This window comes from Ahaetulla prasina, chromosome 1 (assembly GCF_028640845.1).
Source record: "Ahaetulla prasina isolate Xishuangbanna chromosome 1, ASM2864084v1, whole genome shotgun sequence".
Taxonomy (NCBI): Eukaryota; Metazoa; Chordata; class Lepidosauria; order Squamata; family Colubridae; genus Ahaetulla; species Ahaetulla prasina.
Window position 1 is genome coordinate 32,403,395 of NC_080539.1, and position 22,062 is coordinate 32,425,456.

General features: G+C 39.9%; 1 protein-coding gene across 1 annotated transcript in view; it reads left to right on the forward strand.

Annotated features, from left to right (window-relative positions):
* The window catches only part of EPHX2 (epoxide hydrolase 2), an 82,472-nt gene that overhangs the window by 43,132 nt on the left and 17,278 nt on the right, over positions 1–22,062 (forward strand). Inside the window, exons 11-14 of the mRNA XM_058164764.1 lie at positions 9,568–9,653; positions 11,862–11,973; positions 19,770–19,844; positions 21,359–21,407. Coding sequence (XP_058020747.1) covers positions 9,568–9,653; positions 11,862–11,973; positions 19,770–19,844; positions 21,359–21,407 — 322 coding nt within the window. The remainder of the gene's footprint in view (positions 1–9,567; positions 9,654–11,861; positions 11,974–19,769; positions 19,845–21,358; positions 21,408–22,062) is intronic.

The following is a 22,062-nucleotide window of genomic DNA, read 5'->3' on the forward strand; positions in this document are numbered from 1 at the left end:
TCGACCATGAAATATTTTGCCTTGCCACATCTCTTCTTTTATTCTTCATTTGGTCCTTCTTGTAGGCCAGTTTGGTCTCTCCAGCAGTCAGTAAGCCTTCATGCTGTACTAGCTTTAGTTCATCTTCTTCATTGTCCTTCAAATATTCTTCCAATGCCCCTTTTCCTTCTTTAATCCTCTGGTATACTTGCCACATTCTATACCCACTTATGCTTCTTGGTGAATAGTCTGCCAACTTCGCTGCATGGAAGAAGGGCAAGATTCATTATATTTATCCTTTTATTCTGCCCGTCTTTATATAAAACTCAAGGTGACAAATATACCTCCTATTTTTCTCCACAACAATAACCCTGTGAGATGGATTGGGCTGAGAGAAAGTGGCTGACCCAAAGTCGCCCAGCCTTTTCATGTCTAAGGTAGGACTAGAATTCACACACTCCTGGTTTCTAGGCCAGCAACTTACCCACTAGACCAAACTGGCTCTGATGTTACAAATCATATTACAGGTTCGTGCTGGGTGTTCAAGGCCGCAGTGCCTTGAAGATGGCATCCTCCCACCATGCTGCCTTGGCAAAGTCAAAACACCATTGCAGCAGATTGTTGGCTACTGGTGGACAACGGGGTATTGGGGTGGGGGTTGAAGGGAACAATTAGCTATACGCTTCGTGCCTGGATTTTAGACTCCACCTGACTTTTCTGCAATCACTATCTCTCAGTAAAAGTTCCTTTTGAAATGTGACTGGTTTCAAGAGTTTTGCTTTCTTGGGAGAGGAGTTGAAGCAGATCCTTACACAGCATCTGATAATGCTTTCAGAATAGCTGGGTGTATTCTTGAGGCAGAGGAGATTGACCTCAATATATGCAACCACAGTCCTCAGCAGTCCAATTACAGCCATCATTGACCTTTGTGTTGATTTGAATTTCTGACCCTGCACCCATGGGAAAAAAAAGTTCCAAGTAGCTTTTGTTCCCAACCTATGACCCCAGTTCTGACGAGCTTTGTTTGTCCAATCAATAATGTGCAATGCATATTCTTTAGTGTCAGATCATTATAGACAAACTTGTGAGCTTGTGGGGTAGGTGTCAGGATATTGGGCACAATAATAGAATATTGCAGCTTAGCTAGAGGCCCAAAGCAACATGATGCAGAGCTAATGATCTATCAGACTTAAATTCCTTTCTGTGTTTGTCTATAAAGTTCAAGGTCAAGATGAAGAAAGAGAACCCAAAATATGGAGAAGATGAGTTTACAGTTATTGTGGTGTTCTAATCACTATTGAGTAGGTCTTTGCAGAAGTCTAATGTCTTCACACCAGTCAAAATATTGATGAGTATGAACATGAGATGGGGGGGGGGGTAGATAATACAATACTTTGGATCAGAATGGCCAGATTCAAATCTCTGTTAAGTTGTGAGGCTTATTGGGTATTTCTGGGATACTATTACGTATGTTTAAACCAGGGGTCTCCAACCTTGGTCCCTTTAAGACTTGTGGACTTCAACTCCCAGAGTTAAAATTAGTTAATTTGGAAATAGATTATTCGCGAGATTTCCAGAATGTTTCCTATTTCCCTTTGAACCTCATTCTGGGTTGTGGGATTCAGTGGTTTCTTGAAGCAAATTCTCCTAAACAAAAAGGGTATGAGATAATCCACAGATGTTCTGGGCCCAAATAAACCTTTTTTTTATCTAGAAGATTATTTCCAGGACACTTCAAGACATTTCTTATTTGATTTACTTCTGAAATCCCCCCAAATAACACCCCCACTCATGATCTTGCTCAATAGTAGTAACTGTGAGAGGGATCTTGGAGTACTAATGGACAACCATTTAGATATGAGCCAGCAGTGTGCAGCAGCTGCCAAAAAAGCCAACACAGTTCTGGGCTGCATAAACAGAGGGATAGTCTCAAGATCACGTGAAGTGTTAATACCAATTTATAATGCCTTGGTAAGGCCACACTTGGAATATTGCATTCAGTTTTGGTCGCCACAATGTAAAAAAGATGTGGAGACTCTAGAAAGAGTACAGAGAAGAGCAACAAAGATGATTAGGGGACTGGAGGCTAAAACATATGAAGAATGGTTGCAGGAATTCGGTATGTCTAGTTTAATGAAAAGAAGGACTAGGGGAGACATGATAGCAGTGTTCCAATATCTCAGGGGTTGCCACAAAGAAGTGGGAGTCAAACTATTCTCCGAAGCACCTGAGGATAGAACAAGAAGCAATGGGTGGAAACTAATCAAGGAGAGAAGCAACTTAGAACTAAGGAGAAATTTCTTGACAGTTAGAACAATCAATCAGTGGAACAACTTGCCTGCAGAAGTTGTGAATGCTCCAACACTGGAAATTTTTAAGAAAATGTTGGATAACCATTTGTCTGAAATGGTATAGAGTTTCCTGCCTGGGCAGGGGGTTGGACTAGAAGACCTCCAAGGTCCCTTCCAACTCTGTTATTATGTTACATTATCTGCATGTCCCAAAGGAAAACAGAATGTTCTGGTGTTCTCTGGCAAGGACCACTTCCAGATGGATGGATTTTACACATCCTTAGTCACCACTATCATTAAAAATAAGTGTTTTACGGGGAGAATGTGATGATATAATGGAAGTTTAAAAACTAATTGTATGTTTTTCTGAGTTTCTTGCCAAATGATGTTATAATGAAAATCTTGAGAAAATCTACACTAGTATTAAGTTGAGGGGGGAGGTCATTCCTCCAGTTAGTCTTCTCTAGATCTTTGGCTGTCTTCCTCTCTTTCCTTATTTCCCCCCTCCCCTTGTTTGTCACCCCTCCACATCTCTCTTGTGTCCCTGGGAAGAGCAAGCTTTAAACAATATACTTTTCAGAGCAAGGCTTTTGAGCTCAAGAAAAGAGCCTGTGAAGTCTACAGATTCTATTAAAGAGTGATCAGTAACTGTCTTTCTTGCTTTGTTGGACAATATTTGATTTGGGAAACTTTCCTAGAAAAGGAAAAGTTCTTTGTGTCACACTAATTAATGTAGCTTCTTTGTTCTACTCCTAAAGATAACTTAGCCAATCCTCCATCCTTTCTGAAGAGTTCTCAATAAACTTGCAAATGCATTTGCTATTTTTAATTAAAAGTGTGTGATGTTTTAAGGGCTGCTCTAAGCTTTAAATATATGTGCAGAAAATAGTATAGCCAGCTATTGCTTACATTCTGTTTTGTCTGGATTTTAAATTGTGTTCCTACTTTTCTAATTTAGAAACCCAGTCCAGATAACATTCATGAATAGGTGGATTAAAAATGTAACGAACCAAATTAAGTGATAGAAGTAACCAATTGTCTTTACCAGATTTCAGAAGGAAATATGTCAGTCCTACTTGGTATATGGCTCAGAAACAGTGGTGAAATTCAGCTGGCTCTATCAGGATCATATGATCTAGTAGCGCCAGTGGCGGGAGGCTCCACCCACCCACCCAGACATCCTGTTTTTTACCCTCTGCACATGCACAGAAGGCTCTGCGCATGTGTGGAGGAGGCGTGCACGGTCGCATTTGCGAACCGGTAGCAAAGGTAAGTGAATACCACCCCTAGTCAGAAATCACAAAAAATCCCAGAGCTCCAGGCTAGACTGGAAAACAAACAAATAAATAAATAAAAGGCATCTTATTAGGAGGTAGTGGTGGATCACTTCCAAGTTGTTACATTTTGATGTGATCATCAGCAACTGAGCTTCACTAATCAAGTAATGAAGTGTCCACAGCATCAGAGAGCACCAAGAACCTCACAGTAGACACCAAACTCTTTGGTCTTTGAGTACATATCTATCCCCTTTAAGTGTCAAGGAGAGTGTGGAAGCTCCCAGATTGCATGCGAAATGTACGTCTATCTCTAGAAAGCTAACAACACCATATCTTGACTCATTATCTCTAAAGAAGGCATCAATGTTGTAAATCTGTCATGCTCTCTAACTGGTGGTTTTATATCTTACAGTGTAAGAAATGCCAAATCTTACAGCTTTTGCATGTAATGAAACTGTTCCCAATTTAGGCTGCCTGTTCTTCTGTCTCTATGATAACGCTATATTAAAATGTGGTACAGGTAGTCCTCGATTTGTATCTATTCATTTAAAGACAGTTTAAAGTTACGAAGGCTTGGAAAAAGTGACTTACGAACCGTCCTCAAAGTTACAGCTGTCATAAAGAGAGAGTAGGAGGTAGGAAAGAGGAGAAGAGGAAGGAAGAGGGGTAGAAGAGGGAGAAGGAGTGTAGGGTGGAGGGAGGAGAGGAGGTAGATAAGAGAAGGAGAGGAAGGTTTGGAAAGTAAAAGAAGGTAGAAGAGGGAAGAGTGTTAAAAAGGGGGGTGGTGACTGGGCAGGCCCGACTAATTGTATATAACTGTACATTGGATGAATTATTTGATATGATTGTAAAAATAAAACTTTTTTATTAAAAAAAAAAAAGTTACAGCTGTCACACCACCCTTGCAGTCACATGGTCACAATCTGGGGACTTGCCAGCTAGCTTGCATTTGTATTGGTTGTAGCATCTTGGCGTCATAACCTCACAATTTGAGACCTTCTCAACCAGCTTCTAACAAGCAAATTAGGAAAGCCAGATTTGCTTAGCAACTATGTGATTCACCTAATGATCACATTATTCACTTAGCAAGCATGGTTGAAAAATTGGGTCCAGTCATGTGATTATTCCCTTAGTGACTCCATTGCTTAGAAACCGAAATTCGATCCAAATTGTGGTTGTAAGGACTATTTGTAATCTGGCTGGGGTATGTTATTTTAGATTAGGCTGCACCTTCCTGTTGTGATCCATCAGCAGCCTAGGGAGCTGTTGACAGAATCGGACTGCGATAATCCTGTTCCTAATGCCCGCATGAGGTGAGCTGCCAGAAGACAGGAGCAGCTCAAGCAGAGAGGTCACCTTGGGAGTAGGGCCAAGAGATAATTGGCCCCTCCCCTAAGGTTTAAAAAGAGACCAGCACCGGTGTCTCAGTTTGCCAGAAAGCAACGTTGCAGCTGTGCTCTTTGCTCTGTTCTCTGCTCTCTGCTCTGGACGTTTATCAGAAAAGACCTTGGCAGTTATCCAGATTGAACCAGGTTTGAGATAACCAAAGACTGTTTGTTTGTGAAGCCTTTGTTTCGTTTTGAGTTACCCGGCGCTGGGAATGAATTAATTCCCAGCTGTTTGAATAAAGTGTATTTTTACTAAGGACTGCGTTTGTTGCTACCTGCTCGAGTCGGGGTCACAACACTTCCGTTTAAATAAGAACACTATATAACAGGGCTGTTGTACTTTTCAGCTCTTTTTCCAAATTACCGATAATGTGGAAATTACTCTCGTTTTATATCTTTTTTTATTTTTGCTTCATAGTGAGTTAAAGTTTTTCACCAGGAGCTTTTCTTCCCCCAACTTTCACTCATCCTATCAAAAAAGACTGAAGAGCACTTACGAGTTTTTAGAAAAGATCCAGATATCATACATTAAATTCCCTATTAATTGGGAATTGCCTTTTAATTTTTTCCCCTTCTGACAAAATACAGGGGTCCAGCTGTATATGAGTATAAACAAATGGACAATGCTCAACAAACTGGACTGGAGGAATAAATTGTTTAAAACCATTTTTTAAAATAAATGTTCAGTTTGGAGTGTTAAATTATGTTTTTCAAGTGAAATAAAAATGACATCAATTCCATAAGTACTACATCAATTTCCAAACAGTAATAGGTCTAACTTGGGAGTGGAAGGGAGGAGGGAAATGGATGGCTTTGTTCAATTTTCTTTTTTACTCACTTATATTTGTCTTTCACGTGTGCTTTCTTATTGCTGCATTTTTTTTAATTTTTATTTTTGCATTTATATCCCGCCCTTCTCCGAAGATTCAGGGCGGCTTACAATGTGTTAAGCAATAGTCTTCATCCATTTGTATATTATATACAAAGTCAACTTATTGCCCCCAACAATCTGGGTCCTCATTTTACCTACCTTATAAAGGATGGAAGGCTGAGTCAACCTTGGGCCTGGTGGGACTTGAACCTGCAGTAATTGCAAGCAGCTGTGTTTTAAAACAGACTGTCTTAACAGTCTGAGCCACCAGAGGCCCTTTTTTATTTTTTTATTTTATTTATTTATTACTCAAATGCATCTAAAAAGAATACACTCATTCCAACATGAGAAAAATGTGCTGTTAATCTAGGCATCATGATACTAAACTATGTTGTAGATTAGAAGGTGAAGAATGTTTGAAGGACTTGAAGATATTTTTTACTAAAATAGTTCTTACTGCTTGTCATAGTGGATCTAGTGCAAGGGTGTCAAATTTGAGGCCCGCGGGCTGGATCCGGCCTATGGGGTGCTTAAGTCTGGCCCACCGGGCTGGCCTGGATATAGCAAAGGACTAGCATATGGTGCCTCTAGCACACCAAAACAGGGTGCGGGGGTGCATGCCCCCTGCGCTCTGTTTTGGCTGGCAAAGTGCTGCAGCAGGCCGTCCAACCTGAAAACGGCTTCCTGCAGCACCCGGCCAGCCAAAATGGGGCATAGAGGGCCCACACGCCCCATTTTGGCTGACGGTGCTGCAGGAGGCATCCATCCCATCTCCCCACGACCCGGCCTGCGGAAGAGAAGTACAATGCTGATCTGGCTCTCGAAGAAATCCAGTTTGACACCCCTGATCTAGTGGATCTTGTGTATTTTCCAACTGCTTTGCTTGTCATCCACCTCCTCCAGTTGGTATGCTGCCTTTTTTATTGCTGCTACAGAAACTTCCATCATCTCATTTGTTGGTATGCAATTTGTACAAAGCACAAAGCAGTGCAGTGAGGAGGATGAGGTGGAGGAGAAGGAAGAGGAGGTAATGGTATTTGGTAGTGCCTTCAGGATTAACCAACTTTATTAGGGCATAGATATTGATTAACCATAGCACGGTTCAGCTTAGTTTAGGGCATAGTTTTTCATGAGCTCAGAAGGAGGAAAAAAAGAACATTCACAGCTCTGATGGAAGGTGTAAGATTGACACCTTGGTAAGTTTTGTGCTGTATGAGCAAGTTCCACTGTAGATTGCATTGGACATCTGTTCTACCTCACAGTTAAAAGAATAAAAGTGGGGGTTCTTTTATAAAACTGTACTTCAAGCCTTCCAATACTGCAGTATGCTGAAATACTTTGCTACCTTTTGAACTTTCTACTCTTTTTGCTTCTCTGCCAAATTATAAGTTGCTGAAAAAGCCAACCCAATTTCTCACCTGCAACTCTGCTAATGTTTCTCTTTGCATTGTTAAAAGCAAAGAGGGGTGGGGTGTTTTCTGATAGCAGTGATTTTATATATATCACTGGAAGAGATAAAACGTTCCTGACTGCTCTCAACTAGAGAGGGAGATACCATGGCCTATCACATGTTTTGTAAATCCTCAAATTCAGTTGTTGGTATCTCAAGCTATTACGATCTAGCAGTACATTGATTTGAATGGTCTCCCTCCATCCTAGGTTCCTGTCATGCCCCAGTTGGAGTCTGACTTGGAGATGGAAGACGAACAGTTGACAGAGAGCACCTCTGTTGGCTGTGGAGGAGACTGGGGAAGGGCAAAGTCAGGCTGGGCAGAGCAGGGGAGAGGTAGAACAAGGGAGAGGGCATTCTGATGAAGATCAAGGCCCACCCCCTACTCATCCTAGGGCACGCAGGGAAGAACGCAGAAGAGAGCAGCGTGGGTTGCGTGGCTTATGAGGAAGGAAAGGGCCTCGATCCCCTTCGCAAGGCACACCTGGGGATGGAGTTTAAAGGAGAGGCGGTTGGGAGGGGCATTTATCGGGAACAAACGCTGAATTAATCTGGTGCTGAGAGTTGTGGCCTGCATTCCTGGCATTCCCATCTGACTGTGTGAATTACTACTGTGTGCCCAGCTTGTCTTGCTGGGATTATTCTTCCCGTCTGGAACTCCTTATCTTGCCCTGCTGGAGTGATTGATTGCAGTTATTCTGTTTACAGCATTGGGATTGGATTATCTTCAGGTCCAGGCTGTAAAAGGGACATTGGGGGCAGAGTTGGTACCAATAAAGGGATTAATACTGGTTCTCTGGCCTTCGTGCCACCCCCGGGTCGTCACAGTCCCTGAGAGCCAGGGCTAGAAGATGGACAATTATTTTGACATGTCATGGCTTCTACAGGATACAGGCATGCTGTATTCTTGGATATCCAAGTGGGCAGGAAGAATGCATAAGGATGGAGAGGATTGGAGAAGACTTGGGTTTAGAAAACCATGGATTTGCCAGGAAGCTATCAGTCTGTTGTTTCTAGGATGTGGTTGAAATGAGCTTCCTCCACAGGATGGTTTTTCCTCCCTATCCTGAGCAGCTGCTGAGTTTAACTTTCAGCTCTTCCTAGTTCCCTAAAGAAAACTCTTTATTGAGCAAATGATGAACTTTGTGGAACTTTTGATGCATCTCCTTTTGCAATAAGCAGGGAAAGAAATCGGAGGAAGAATAGCTGAGCATGAGGCTGTATCTTGTACAAACAGATGGTGCTTAAAAGCAAAAATTGTCTTTCAAGTGAAGTGAGGGGTTGATGCTCCAAATTAGATTTCCCCCCCTCCCATTTCTTCTTTTTTCAAAGTAATTTGGCAGGCTGTTTCCATTAAGTTAAGTGACTGAACCAATGTGTGAAGGCATCCTATTTAGTAACCTCAATCTAAAAATGCATCTTTTTTTTCTTGAAGTGAAATAGTAGCTTAATAGCTGGAGCTTTGTGCTTTGTCCTTCCTTTTCCACTGAAGTGGAAAAGTAATGTTAATTATGTGAGGGGTATCACACTTTTTGTCTGGCTGAAATCATTCGTTAAATTGCTGTGATATCGTCAAAAGTTCCTCTAAGTTCCAGCCTCTGGGAAGGAAAGATCATAATAAAACATTGGTAAAAAGGAAAGAGGCAAGAGAAGAAAGTCATCCTCGTACAAACGAAAACAGGATCTTGAAAATTGTAAGTTATAAGGTATTAATCGCCATTAAACAAACCAGCAGCTGCTGGTATTTGAAGTTTGCAATCCTGGGCACAGTAAATTTTCTGAGTGCTCAAACCTGTGTCTGTATGTGAAATGTTGAGGTCCTATTGTAGGCCCTCTGATAAACAGGCTGTTATCTTGTATCTGGCCAGTCAAGAAATCCTGTTTAAAAATATGAAAATGAATTTTTTTAAAAAATGTTTATTATTAAGGAATTTGAATATCATATTGCTTAACTTTATCATTTGGGGGAGGGGTGGTGGGCACCTTTCAAATAAATAAATAAATAAATGGGCTGCAGCTGTTTGCAATATACATATACATACATATACAATATAAATTCTTTTCATAGATATAAAAAGAAAAAAGAATAGGGGATGGAGGATGGAGGATGGAGGAAAGAAAGAAGGAATGAAGGAAAGAAAGAAAGACAGAAAAAAGGAAGGAAGGAAGGAAGGAAGGAAGGAAGGAAGGAAGGAAGGAAGGAAGGAAGGAAGGAAGGAAGGAAGGAAGGAAGGAAGGAAGGAAGGAAGGAAGGAAACTATGCTTATGGGAAAACATGAACATTGAATTTATCCTATTTTTTTCTTTCTAGAGCATTGTTCAGGCGACATTCATTGGTCATGATTGGGGTGGTGTCACAGTGTGGAATATGGCTCTCTTTTACCCAGAGCGAGTCAAGTAAGTTAATTTCTCTGACATTTGCATGCAATATATATGATAGTGATGGATCAAACACCAAATAGTGCTCATCACCTGGAGTTGGAAGCAGAAGTACATAATTCAGTGCTATGTCTTACAGTATATACTGGATACTTAACCTTAACAAAATTAAATATGTGGGTAGATTATCTTTAATTGCTACCTTTTACCCTTTTTCTCATCAAATTCCATTTTTATTTGTTTCTAAATTTAATTAGAAGAATCCATGAAAATGTCATAAGTTAATGACTTGTCCTGTTAATGACTTGTCAGATTTTACCTTCCTTCTCCTTTGTCCATTACTTTGCGAACCATTTTTATTTTGTCATTATTTATCTGCCTAAATAATACATTTCTCGTCATCTTGGCTTGTCTCTCAGTCATTGTATTTTTTTTAAATTCCATTTCATTGTTGATGTCTATCCAGTATTGCTTACACCTTTTTCTCCTTAAAAATAAATAACATATCAGAGGCCAGCCTTCTCAGTCTGATGCTTTCCCCAAGGGTCTAGAGCAGCCATCAGCCCTAAGATGTCAAGTTCTTCAATTTAATTTTCTCCTAGATTTAGCATTTAGCCGGTGGATAGACAATAACCATATCTAACTGGAATTTGCCTTCCTCCCTCCCTCCCTCTGTCTCTCCCTTCCTCTGTCTCTCCCTCCCTCCCTGCCTCCCTCCCCTAGCTGGTTAGACTTTTTTAAAGATATTTATTAATATTTACAAGCCATTTTGGTACTAGAGCAGGCTAATGACTATTTTTTACCTTTTTTCTTAATATAGTACTTGTATGCCTTTTTAAAAACTTGTTTAAACTTTCTCAGCATTTCTGGGTCCTGGTACCTATTTCTTTTTGTCTAATCCATGTTTTAGTATATTTGTATTCCACTTTTACTCAAGGAATTTATAGTCATCTAAGATTGATTTATATGTTAGATTTATATCCCAGCTTTCTTCCAAGAGTTCAAAGTGGAGTATCCAACATTCCTTTCCTCAATCTCTCCCATCCCACAACAAGAAACTGGACTTGAACCTGTGACTTCCTTCTAAGCCTAGTCCAGTTATTTTAATCACTGTCCACATTCTCTCTCTCTCTGTCTCTCTCTCTGTCTCTCTCTCTCTCTGCCTTTAGAACTTGTAGAGATATTTGCATGGTCTTTTACTTCTGTTTGTCTCCATCACACTCCCTGCTATGTTCAGTTAATATATTGCCTTGCTGTGGTACTTTGTCAGGAATGTGATTGTATGGAAGTTTTAATGCACTAACCCCTGCCTTTCCCAGCCTGGTGGCTCCAGATGTCCTAGCACTGTAATTCTCAGAATATCATTCTGAACAACTGAAAGCCACTGAGTGGGGAAGCACTATATCAATAGTTTTCCCAGTTACAATGGATGGCTGTGAAAGTTGGACCATAATTTATTTTATTTATTTATTATTTAGATTTTTATACCGCCCTTCTCCCGAAGGACTCAGGGCGGTGTACAGCCAGATTAAAACAGTGCAATATACAAATTAAAACAACAGTTAAAATAACATATTATATTATATAATCCATAAGAAAGGCTGAGCGCCAAAGAATTGAGGTCTTTGAACTATGGTGCTGGAGAAGACTCCAGCGAGTCCCTTGGACTGCAAGGTGATCAAACCGGTCAGTCCTAGAGGAGATCAACCTTGACTGCTCTTTAGAAGGCCAGATCCTGAAGATGAAACTCAAATACTTTGGCCACCTAATGAGAAGAAAGGACTCACTGGAGAAGAGCCTAATGCTAGGAAAGATTGAGGGCAAAAGAAGAACGGGACAACAGAGAAGGAGGTGGCTGGATGGAATCACTGAAGTAGTAGGTATGAGCTTAAATGGACTCCAGAGGATGGTAGAAAACAGGAAGGCCTGGAGGAAAGTTGTCCATAGGGTTGTGATGGGCCGGACACGACTTCGCAACTAACAACATTAATATATTTTCTGTCACCACTCCTGTCTCAAATAGTTCTTTGGATACACTACATAAAGTGATAATTCTTCAATGCTGTAACTATCATTGATGTTTAATATAGGACAATTAATTCTAATTAATTGTTTTTTGTTGTTGCATCAGGCATAGAGGGCTGCCTCTCTGGGATATGCACTTTTGTATCAAAACCCTCTCCTCGCTTTTCATCCCATCTTCCTAATATCTTGCTGTTGTTTTAGGGCAGTGGCTGGAATAAACACACCTTATACGCCTTCAAAAGTTGGAGTGGATATTGTGGAAAGGCTAAAACTCATTCCTGTTTTCGATTATCAGTTCTACTTCCAAGAGCTAGTGAGTACCATAATAAGACACAAATTTTTACTGCATAGGTGGAGGAATGATGCTGTACTGGAATCCAAATTTGGAGTGATCGTCCCAGCTTAATTGGGTACTTTCTAAAGAATGATGAAAATTAGTTTGAGATTGATCCTAACATATAAGAAATGGAACATCTGACCATGGCTCATGATCAGAGGAAGAGCAATAGAGAGTCTGCAAGGGAATCCCTAAATTACAGGCTTTTTGTCTCCCTAGTCAGATATCCTATACAGCAGTTAGCTAATTTTAACATATACTTACTGTAGAAGTATCTAGCTGACCTTGGCTAATCTCAAATAAGATCCACCTAGCAAAATAGTAGGACGTTCCAAAGCTGTAAGCTATAGTAGGAAATAGAAGAATATCCTCAGAGAAGGCCCTTCTATATTGCCAAGGTTAGCTCTGTATTTATTTATTAGTGAACAAATGGTTAAAACAAAGTCACACAAATCTGGCCTAACATATTTGTCATCCAACCTATTAATGTGGTCACCATGCAGTTATGGAAGTTTCAGGATGGGGGCAGGTTAGGGAAGGCTGGGAATTCTGGAGTGATGCTGTTTTAATATTTACTTGCTTTGTTTAGTAATACGTAAATATTATACTATCTCTCTCCGTTAAACTGCTTAGAGAGGGCTGTAAAGCATTGTGAAGCAATATATAAGACCAAGTGGTATTGCTATTGCTAAATTAGTGGAATGACTTAAATGTTATAATTCTATTGGTACAGCTGTAAATGAATCCCAACAGAAAAAGAAGGAGGGGTATGAAATTACTCCCTGCCTCCACAGCACTCCACTTTAAGGAAACTGCTAACCAATTTTATTTTTCATAATTTAGAATTTTTAGTACACTTTCTTTCTTTCTCTCTCTCTCTCTCTCTCTCTCTTTCTTTCTTTCTTTCTTTTGGCCTAATTGTAATTTTTGCAGACCATTGTAAAATTGCTTCTCCAGCACAAAATGGCCAGTCCTGTCCTAGAAGCCTGTGCCAGACTTGGCTATTCCTGGAAAAAAGAGAGAGGGATCCCCCCCACCATTTGAAGATGAGATCCTGGTGGTTTCTGGGGGGTGGGGGCAGGGATGCTATTCGAAAGGTTCTGACAGGTTCTGAAGAACTGGTAGTGGAAAATTTTGAGTAGTTGGGAGAACTGGCAAATACCACCTCTGGCTGGCCCCAGAGTGGGCTGGGAATGGAGATTTTGCCGTATCCTTCCCCCAGAGTAGAGTAAGAATGGAAATTTTGCAATATCCTTTCCCCAGGAGTGGGGAGGGAATGGGGATTTTGCAGTATCTTTCCCCTGCCGTGCCCATCACATCACGCCCACCAAGCTACACCACGCCCACCAAGCCACACCCACAGAACTGGTAGTAAAAAAATTTGAATTCCACTACAGGGTGGGGTGGGAAATGGGGACCTATGTAGTGTATCAGGTACATCTTCCCTTGTATTAAATGACAAGAGTAGAAGGAACTTCTAGACAACTAAAGTGCTTTGCCTTGCCATTTTTCTCGGTGCATTTAAGATGTACGGACTTCAACTCCCAGAATTCCCCAGCCATCCATATTGAAAGCCAATCTAAGTCCTCACTTGCATCCTACAGTCACATCTCATCAGCAATTCAGCTTGCAGAGTTAGGAAGAGATACTGCTGAGGCTGAACACTGAATCATAGCCCCACTAGGCTACAGTGTAATCTAATTTAGCTCTGCAAGAAAAGGCTCCATTAGTCAGAGATCAGAGAACGATGATACGGCTGCATTCGGGCAATTGAAAATTTGAGCCGACGGTTCTCTTGGCCCAAAGAGACAAAGGGCTACAAATTTGTTCCTGATAGAGTCTATTTATTGAAGAATCTGATTGGCTTTTTTCTTCTTTGCTTCTTTTAAAATATACTAAACATTTGGTTTAAAAGCCAATCGTATAATAATGGGGAGGACTGGGGATAATGGGCAAACTCTGTTCTAAATAGCATTCTGCAAGTGTATATAGTCATTTTTATGCGTGGCCAAAAAACCCAAAGAACAAAGTGCAGGTACAATTTTAAATATTGGTATAAGATAAAAGTTTAACAAATGAATTAAATGGATTTTTAAAATGATTTATTGATAAATATTGTATATAGTAAAACATTTAAAAACTCAAACTCATTACTTTCTTAGTAAATAACTTATTTTTATAGCCATGGTTAAAAATTTGGCTGTCACCGTTGTAATTGTAGGATTTTTGTCTGATAGTTAAATTTAACTAAATTCAAAAATGCATTCTCTTGGTCTTGATTTTAAAATAGGCCAGATAAATATTGTGCTGAAAAAAATGCAATGAAATATGAGCCACAGTTTCAAAGTCAATACCATTACAGGGACAATAGCTTTGAGAGATGGGAAACTTTTGAAATCTGCTATATAATATATTGGATGGTGACACATTTAATCTGGATTTTCAAAAGGGCTTTTTACATTTACTTATATGTAGCAATAGCAGTTAGACCTATATACTGCTCCACAGTGCTTTACAGCCCTCTCTAAACAGTTTACAGCAGGGGTAGTCAACCTTTTTATACCTACCACCCACTTTTGTATCTCTGTTAGTAGAAAAATTTTCTAACCGCCCACCGATTCCACAGGAAAGCGCCGTGTATCGTCGTCTGCGCATGCCTCTTGCGCATCGTGGATTGGGTTTGGGGGGCGCGCGGCTACCAGCTCTGCTCATCTGTTACAGCTGGGTGGTGTGGGGGGAGATGCGTGAGCTATTCTGGGATGAGGCTCTTTTGTTTGTGGTCGCGCTATAGTGCCATTTAGTGTCACTTACGTAACGTGAACTAAACTTATGCGTGGGTGATACAAATAGTATATTTTCAGAAATTTAAATTGTCACGGGGAATTTTATGAAAACCTAATGAAAATGTTTTTAAATAATGCTATGAATTTTTTTAAAAAAATAAATTTAAAAAAAGGAAAGTGCTTTGGTATCGGACAAAACCCCTACCGCCACCATAAAAGCTGGAACGCCCACTAGTGGGCAGTAGGGACCAGGTTGACTACCACTGGTTTACAGAGTCAGCATATTGCCACCCACAATCTTGGTCCTTATTTTACCAACCTTGGAAGGATGGAGGGCTGAGTCAATCTTGAACTGGTGAGAATCGAACTGCTGGCAGTCAGCAAAATTAACCTGCATTCTAAGCACTGCACCACCACAGCTCCTGTAAACCACTGAGATAGAAATAGCTGAAAAGCATCATTGTAATTTATTTCAAAGGTCAGGAGTGAAGCCAGAGATTTGATTAGTAGAATATGTATAGGTCTTGCCTAGGTTGTCTGGGACTTTGGGGCTCATGTGTTGGCATCAGGGGTGTCTACAGAGTATAGTTAAACAAATTTAAGATGGTGGCCATAACAAAGCAATCAAAGCTGTGCCTGGTTGTTTCAACAAAAAAACAGGTGTTTTGATTTCCCATTGTGGCTGTGTTCTCCTCCTTCTCCTTCAAATACTCTGCAGTTGTGCTTGTTTGGGGTGGAATCCAGGAGCAGCAAGTAAAATCTACCGTGTTTCTTTGAAAATAAGACCCTGTCTTATATTTTTTTGAACCCTGAAATAAACGCCATGCGCTCCAAAGCCCAATTGGATTTATTATCAGGGGATATCTTATTTGGGGGGAAACAGGGTAGTTGTATTTAACTGACCCAGATGATGCTTACACTTACATTGCATGGTACCTTAGAGTAGAGCTTTCAATAGCATTTAGCATTTAGACTTATATACGGCTTCATAGTTCTTTAAGACAGTGCTCTCTAAACAGTTTACATAGTTAGCATATTTCCCCCAATGATCTGGGTCCTCGTTTTACCAATCTTGGAAGGATGGAAGACTGAGTCAATCTTGAACTAGTCAGAATTGAATTCCTGTCTGTGGGCAGAGTTAGCTTGCAATATTGCATTCTAACCATTGTGCCACCACGGCTCCTAAATATTCCAAAAAATAAAATAAAATGACTGTGAAAAGTTCACTTTTCTTGGATAGAGAGAAACACTTGCTCATAAATGTGACATAATTGCATGAATTCTTCTTTTCTAGGTCCAAATTACATATTGTTAGAAGCGGCATGAAAATTTAAGCAAACTTCTGAATCGCTTACAAAGAGCAAAATTCTATCGAGAATAGAAAACAATGAAGGCTTTTTATATGATTAATGAGATTGTCAGGGGGGCTCAGAAAATATAACTTCAGAAATCCTGTATGGAGATATTTGTATCTCAGAAATGCACATTTTTCTTCTTTGTTTCCTTTTCTCTTTTATTGCATTAGGTAAAATGAAATCAACAAAGGCGTCCAGTTGCCAAAAGGGTAGAGGCTGCCTTTTTTCTCAGATGGCAACTGCACAAAAGTGAAGGGAGTTGAGAAGGGCCTCCAAAGTCTAGTGCTAGCTATAGAAACAGCCCTGCACGATAAATAGGGCAAGGAAGAGGAGAGGAATTGACGTAGAGAAGTTGAGATCCATTTAGAGAGGGGGAAATGCAGGAAAATAAAAAGATTCAAAGTCTTTCAATTATCATCCTAGCCAACATGTTGAGATAGTCCTTGATTTACAACAGTTCATTTAATGACTCTCCAAAGTTACAGTGGCATTGAAAAAAGGGACTTATGACTGTTTTTCACATTTATGACCATTGCAGTATCCCTATGGCCATGTGATCAAGATTCAGACGCTTGGCAGCCAACTCAAAACAAAATGCACAGGTACTGGATATGTGGTACCTTGCTCAATAGTAGTAACTGTGAGAGGGATCTTGGAGTCCTAGTGGACAACCATTTAAATATGAGCCAGCAGTGTGCAGCAGCTGCCAAAAAAGCCAACACAGTTCTGGGCTGCATAAACAGAGGGATAGAATCAAGATCACTTGAAGTGTTAATACCACTTTGTAATGCCTTGGTAAGGTCACACTTGTAATACTGCATTCAGTTTTGGTCGCCACGATGTAAAAAAGATGTGGAGACTCTAGAAAGGGTGCAGAGAAGAGCAACAAAGATGATTAGGAGACCAGAGGCTAAAACATATGAAAAACGGTTGCAGGAACTGGATTGTCTAGTTTAATGGAAAAAAAGACTAGGGGAGACACGATAGCAGTGTTCCAGTATCTCAGGGGCTGCTATTCTCCAAAGCACCTGAGGGTAGAACAAGAAGCAATGGGTGGAAACTAATCAAGGAGAGAAGCAACTTAGAACTAAGGACAAATTTCCTGACAGTTAGTACAATTAATCAGTGGAACAACTTGCCTGCAGAAGTTGTAAATGCTCCAACATTGAAAGTTTTTAAGAAGATGTTGGATAACCGTTTGTCTGAAGTGGTATAGGGTTTCCTGCCTGGGCAGGGGGATGGACTAGAAGACCTCCAAGGTCCTTTCCAGCTCTGTTATTCTATTCATATTTATGACGGTTACAGCATCCTGGGGTCACCGTTTGTAACCTTCTGACAAGCAAAGTCAATGGAGAATTCAGATTTGCTAACAACTGCAATGATTCAATTAACAACTGTGTCAAGAAAGGTCATAAAATGAGACAAAACTCACTTAACAAATGTCTTGCTTAACAACAGAAATTTTCGGCTCAATTGTGGCCGTAAGTCGAGGACTACCTCTAACCTATGAGTGCATGTGACTTGATTTGCTTTAAAATTTGATTCCAATTTAACTACTGGGACTTTGAGAACAATTAAAAGGAGGGGAGGTTATTGGAGATACCACGAAAATAAATGGAGAAGTTGGGCTGGAACCAATTTAATCTGAATGCAGGGCTTGAACTCCTTCTTGCAAAAGCCCTAAATCATCCCTATCCCTATCTGGTATGTTAGATTTCAACCCTTTTGATCCAAAGGCCTTGCTGTGATTGAGATTTATTGAACTTGAAGGCCAAAACATTTGCAGACAATCAACAGGATATTTTTATATCCTGTTATCAGAACTATTCCCTAAATTGGGAATCCTGGTATATTCCTCCTTATATGTATTTTGGTGTGATAACAATCCCCCCTGCTCTTCTCCCCATGTTCTTTTTTCCTTGTTGGGCCTTTGTCTTAGGCCTGTGATGCCGTAACCTATGGCACATGTGCCAGAGGTGGCATGTGAACTGTCGACCCAGTTCAGCTCCACCGCAAATGCCTCCCACTGGCCAGCTGGTCTTCTGTGCATGTGCAGGGGCGGGGCATGTGGAAGGGCTGTGCACCCATGCATGGGAGGCGGGGTGCATGCGTGGGGGGCCATGGACATATTGCATTTGGGGGGTTCAGGCACGCACATGCGCATTCACACAGGCACAGGCAGACCTTGGTTACTCAGTCTGGGAAAGGTTAGCCGTCGCTGTCTTAGGCTGTGATACGGTGTTTCTCTTCTTTCTGAGGTCTTAATAGATGCCTTCCCCTTATTTTGCCTATTTGTTTTATAGGTTTATTTCTTTATTGCCCAGAGTTTATATACTGCCAAATTATGAAAACTCTATTTGGCCCATAGAGATAATAAATAAAAAAGCCATTTAGATCCTCTCATAGCACATAGTAGATTGTAACTAACAGCAGACAAAGTTTTCTGAATGTAAGCGCTTATATAACCAACTGTGCCGCCAGACTTAAGGTTTGTGGAAACACACCAGAAAGGAGTATTTTGAATTTTTAAAAACACACTTTTGATGCAAAATCTTCTCAAAAGACTTTAGTGACAACTGAGCATGCTCACAGGCTAAGATTCCTCATTGGGGAGATGAAAGAGGAATGGAACTGTATGTCCTGAAAAAGGGAATGCCTGAAGAGTAACATTTTTTTTTTATGACTCCACCGATGGTATTTCAGTTAATGGGACAAGTTTTCAGGGATGGGGTCAAGTTGATGGGAGACAGGAGAAGATAAGGAGCGATGGGATCTTCGTAAATCTGTGTTTCTCAACCTTGACAACTTTTAAGATGTATAGTAGTGGCCAAAATTATGGAAAACTTTTGAGAAAAGTGTATTTTTGAGGGTTTGATGGCTAATAACATCACTTTTTTTGGCGTTTCAAGATAATCATATTCCATTGCTGGAATGGCCTGGGAATAGCCCAGACCTTAACCCAATTCAAACTCTATGGAGCCGACTAAAGAAACTCGTTAGTCAGAAGTGATCCAGCAATAAAACCCAGTTAATAGAAGCAATCATTCAATCTTGGTTTCACATTTAAACAGCGGCAGAACTAAAAGACTTGGTTCACTCCATGGGAAGACGTTGTAAGGCCATAATTCATGCTAAAGGTTACCCAACTAAGTATTAATTGACATGATAATTTTTGTCTATCTCGTTTTTTCTATGGTGATAATTTTTGTATATCTCATTTTTTTATGTTTCACTTTTCTTCTTTATGCTGTAACCGCTATTCTAATAGGAAATTTTTTATAAAAGTTATTGCATTATATTCTTGATTAAATTATCTTTCCATTGATATATAATTTTATGGTACTACTCCAAAAAAAAGTGGTGTTAGCTAGTTTTAGAAAATATACTTTTCCCAAAAGGTTTCCACAATTTTGGCCACTACTATATGGACCTCAACTCCCAGAATTCTCCACTAGCATATCTGGCTGGAGAATTCTAAGAGCTGAAATCCGCATGTTTTAAAGTCACCAATATTGAGAAATACTGTCTTAGATAGTGGATGCTGGATGCCGGGGGAGAGGGGGGGGACCTATTCAACTCCTTGCATGCCCCCAATGAGCGATTCAAATAACCTATTTATTTTTTCCTCCTGCAGGGAGTCGCAGAGGCTGAACTGGAGAAAGATATAATCCGAACTCTGAAGATTGTGATCCGATCTAGCAGGAAGGAGGTCAGTCCTCTTGCATGAATGGTTTTGTCCCAAAGGGAAAAGAAGGGATCTCAGAGGTATTGGATGTTAAAAGTCTGTAAAGAAGTACATTGGAAATGATGTTTTTGGACTAATTAACTCTTTAGCTTAGATTAGCACAAGTATAGCCAGAAATACATATTTTTCAGTTGTCCAGCATAGAAATAAGGAGGAGCATCCTAGAATGCTTGATGTATTTCTGATTAAGAGAACATTGAAGATATTGGTTTCTCCATTTCGAAACAAAAGCAACAGTCAAAATGTTTTATTCTTTAAATTAATCTTCAAAATAAAATGGTAAACCAAGATTCGGTTTTTAAACAAAACCAGAATTTGCGCAGTTGGGGAACTGAAAACAGATTTCTAGGCTTAGCATATGTGAGATGGCATCATGTCTTTTTATCTCCAAAGATGACAGAATAACTTTATTGTCACTTTGAATGTACACTGATCGGGATACATTAAAATGAAATTTTGTTGCATAGAGCTCTCTAAGGGTCTCCACCTCCTATGTAGACTACAAAAAGATGACTAAATAAACAAACAAACAAATAAATATAATAAATAAACAAATAAACAAACAAACAAATATTATGCATATACCCACATATATTATATGACACAGAAAAACAATACAATCTAGTTTGGATGTATAAATGTACATGGCAAGAAAAATGAATCTTGCAGGTTTACCACATGGATGGCATAGGGTACAAAGCTATTACAGAATTTATTTTTTATTTATTTATTTATTTTGACACAACAGTATATATAAGCATAAGCATGAAAATAACTATATAATATATAAGCATATATATAAGTATGTAATAACCATATTGATTGGATATAATGAAAGGAAACAATAGGACAGGAACAGTAGGCACATTTGTGCTCTTATGCACACCTCTTAGAACCCCTTAGAACCCTTAGAATCTGGAGGTCCTGCTAGAAATACTTTGAAACCTGCTCCCAGAGGGGAGCAACAGAAACAGACCATAAAGTGGGTGTGTGGGGTCTCTAACAATGCTTTGAGCTTTAAGCACATAGCGCTTCTAAGCAGTATCCTGAATATCAGGAAGTGAGCTTCCTATAATCTTCTCGGCTGTCCTTACCACTCTCTGTATGGATTTTCTACCTGAGGCACTGCTGACACCAAACCAAACAGTGATGCAGTTTATTAAAACGCTCTCAATTGTGCCTCTGTCAAAATTGGCCAGGACAGAAGGAGGAAGATAATACTGTAGTAGTGAGCTCAGGAGAATTTGACATAAAGGGTGCTGCTACTTGGCTGCTAATGTATAAATTACACCGATTTGATTTAACTGGCACAATGTTACACCGAATGCAAAATTAAGGATTTCCCGGATTAAAATCAGTTTAACCACTGAAATAAAAACTGACTCAATGTTTCTTCGTGGCTAAGTTATCAGCCTTCTCTGATCTGCCCTAAGCTTTCTCACTTTTGCCACATTTCATTCAAAACGTTTTCCTTACAGGATGAAATGGGAGGACCTTCTCTTAGTACAGCTGGAGTTAGGAAGCGAGGTAAGACATTGCAACCCCTCATCAATGGAGGTTAAATGCTAATAATTTTTTTTACTTGCATTTATATCCTGCCCTTCTCCGAAGACTCAGGGTGGCTTACACTATGTCAAGCAATAGTCTTCATCCATTTGTATATTATATACAAGGTCAACGTATTGCCCCCAACAATTTGGGTCCTCATTTTACCTACCTTATAAAGGATGGAAGGCTGAGTCAACCTTGGGCCTGGTGGGGCTTGAACCTGCAGTAATTGCAAGCAGCTGCTGTTAATAACAGACTGTCTTACCAGTCTGAGCCACAGAGGCTCATTTTTAAAAAGTGGGATGGGAAAATTCTAGAAATCCAGAACTATAGACTAGACCGGGAATTTGAAAAACTTCCGAGAAGATGTACCACATCCCATATTCTTGCCAAAAAAAACCCATGGACACAAGAATTTGACCTGAGAGCATATTATACCCTTTATTTTTAAAATTATTCTCTTACCATATTGAAAATCGTAGTTGGCAGTGACTTCTGTACAGGTTCTAAGTGCTGCAATCAAATCTTTGGGGGAGCACAATTGTGCCTTCTTATTTAAATAGTGTTACTTTGCTGATGCTGGCTCAGAAAGTCAAACAATCCAGTTTTATACTCTGCATTGAAGGGTTTCACG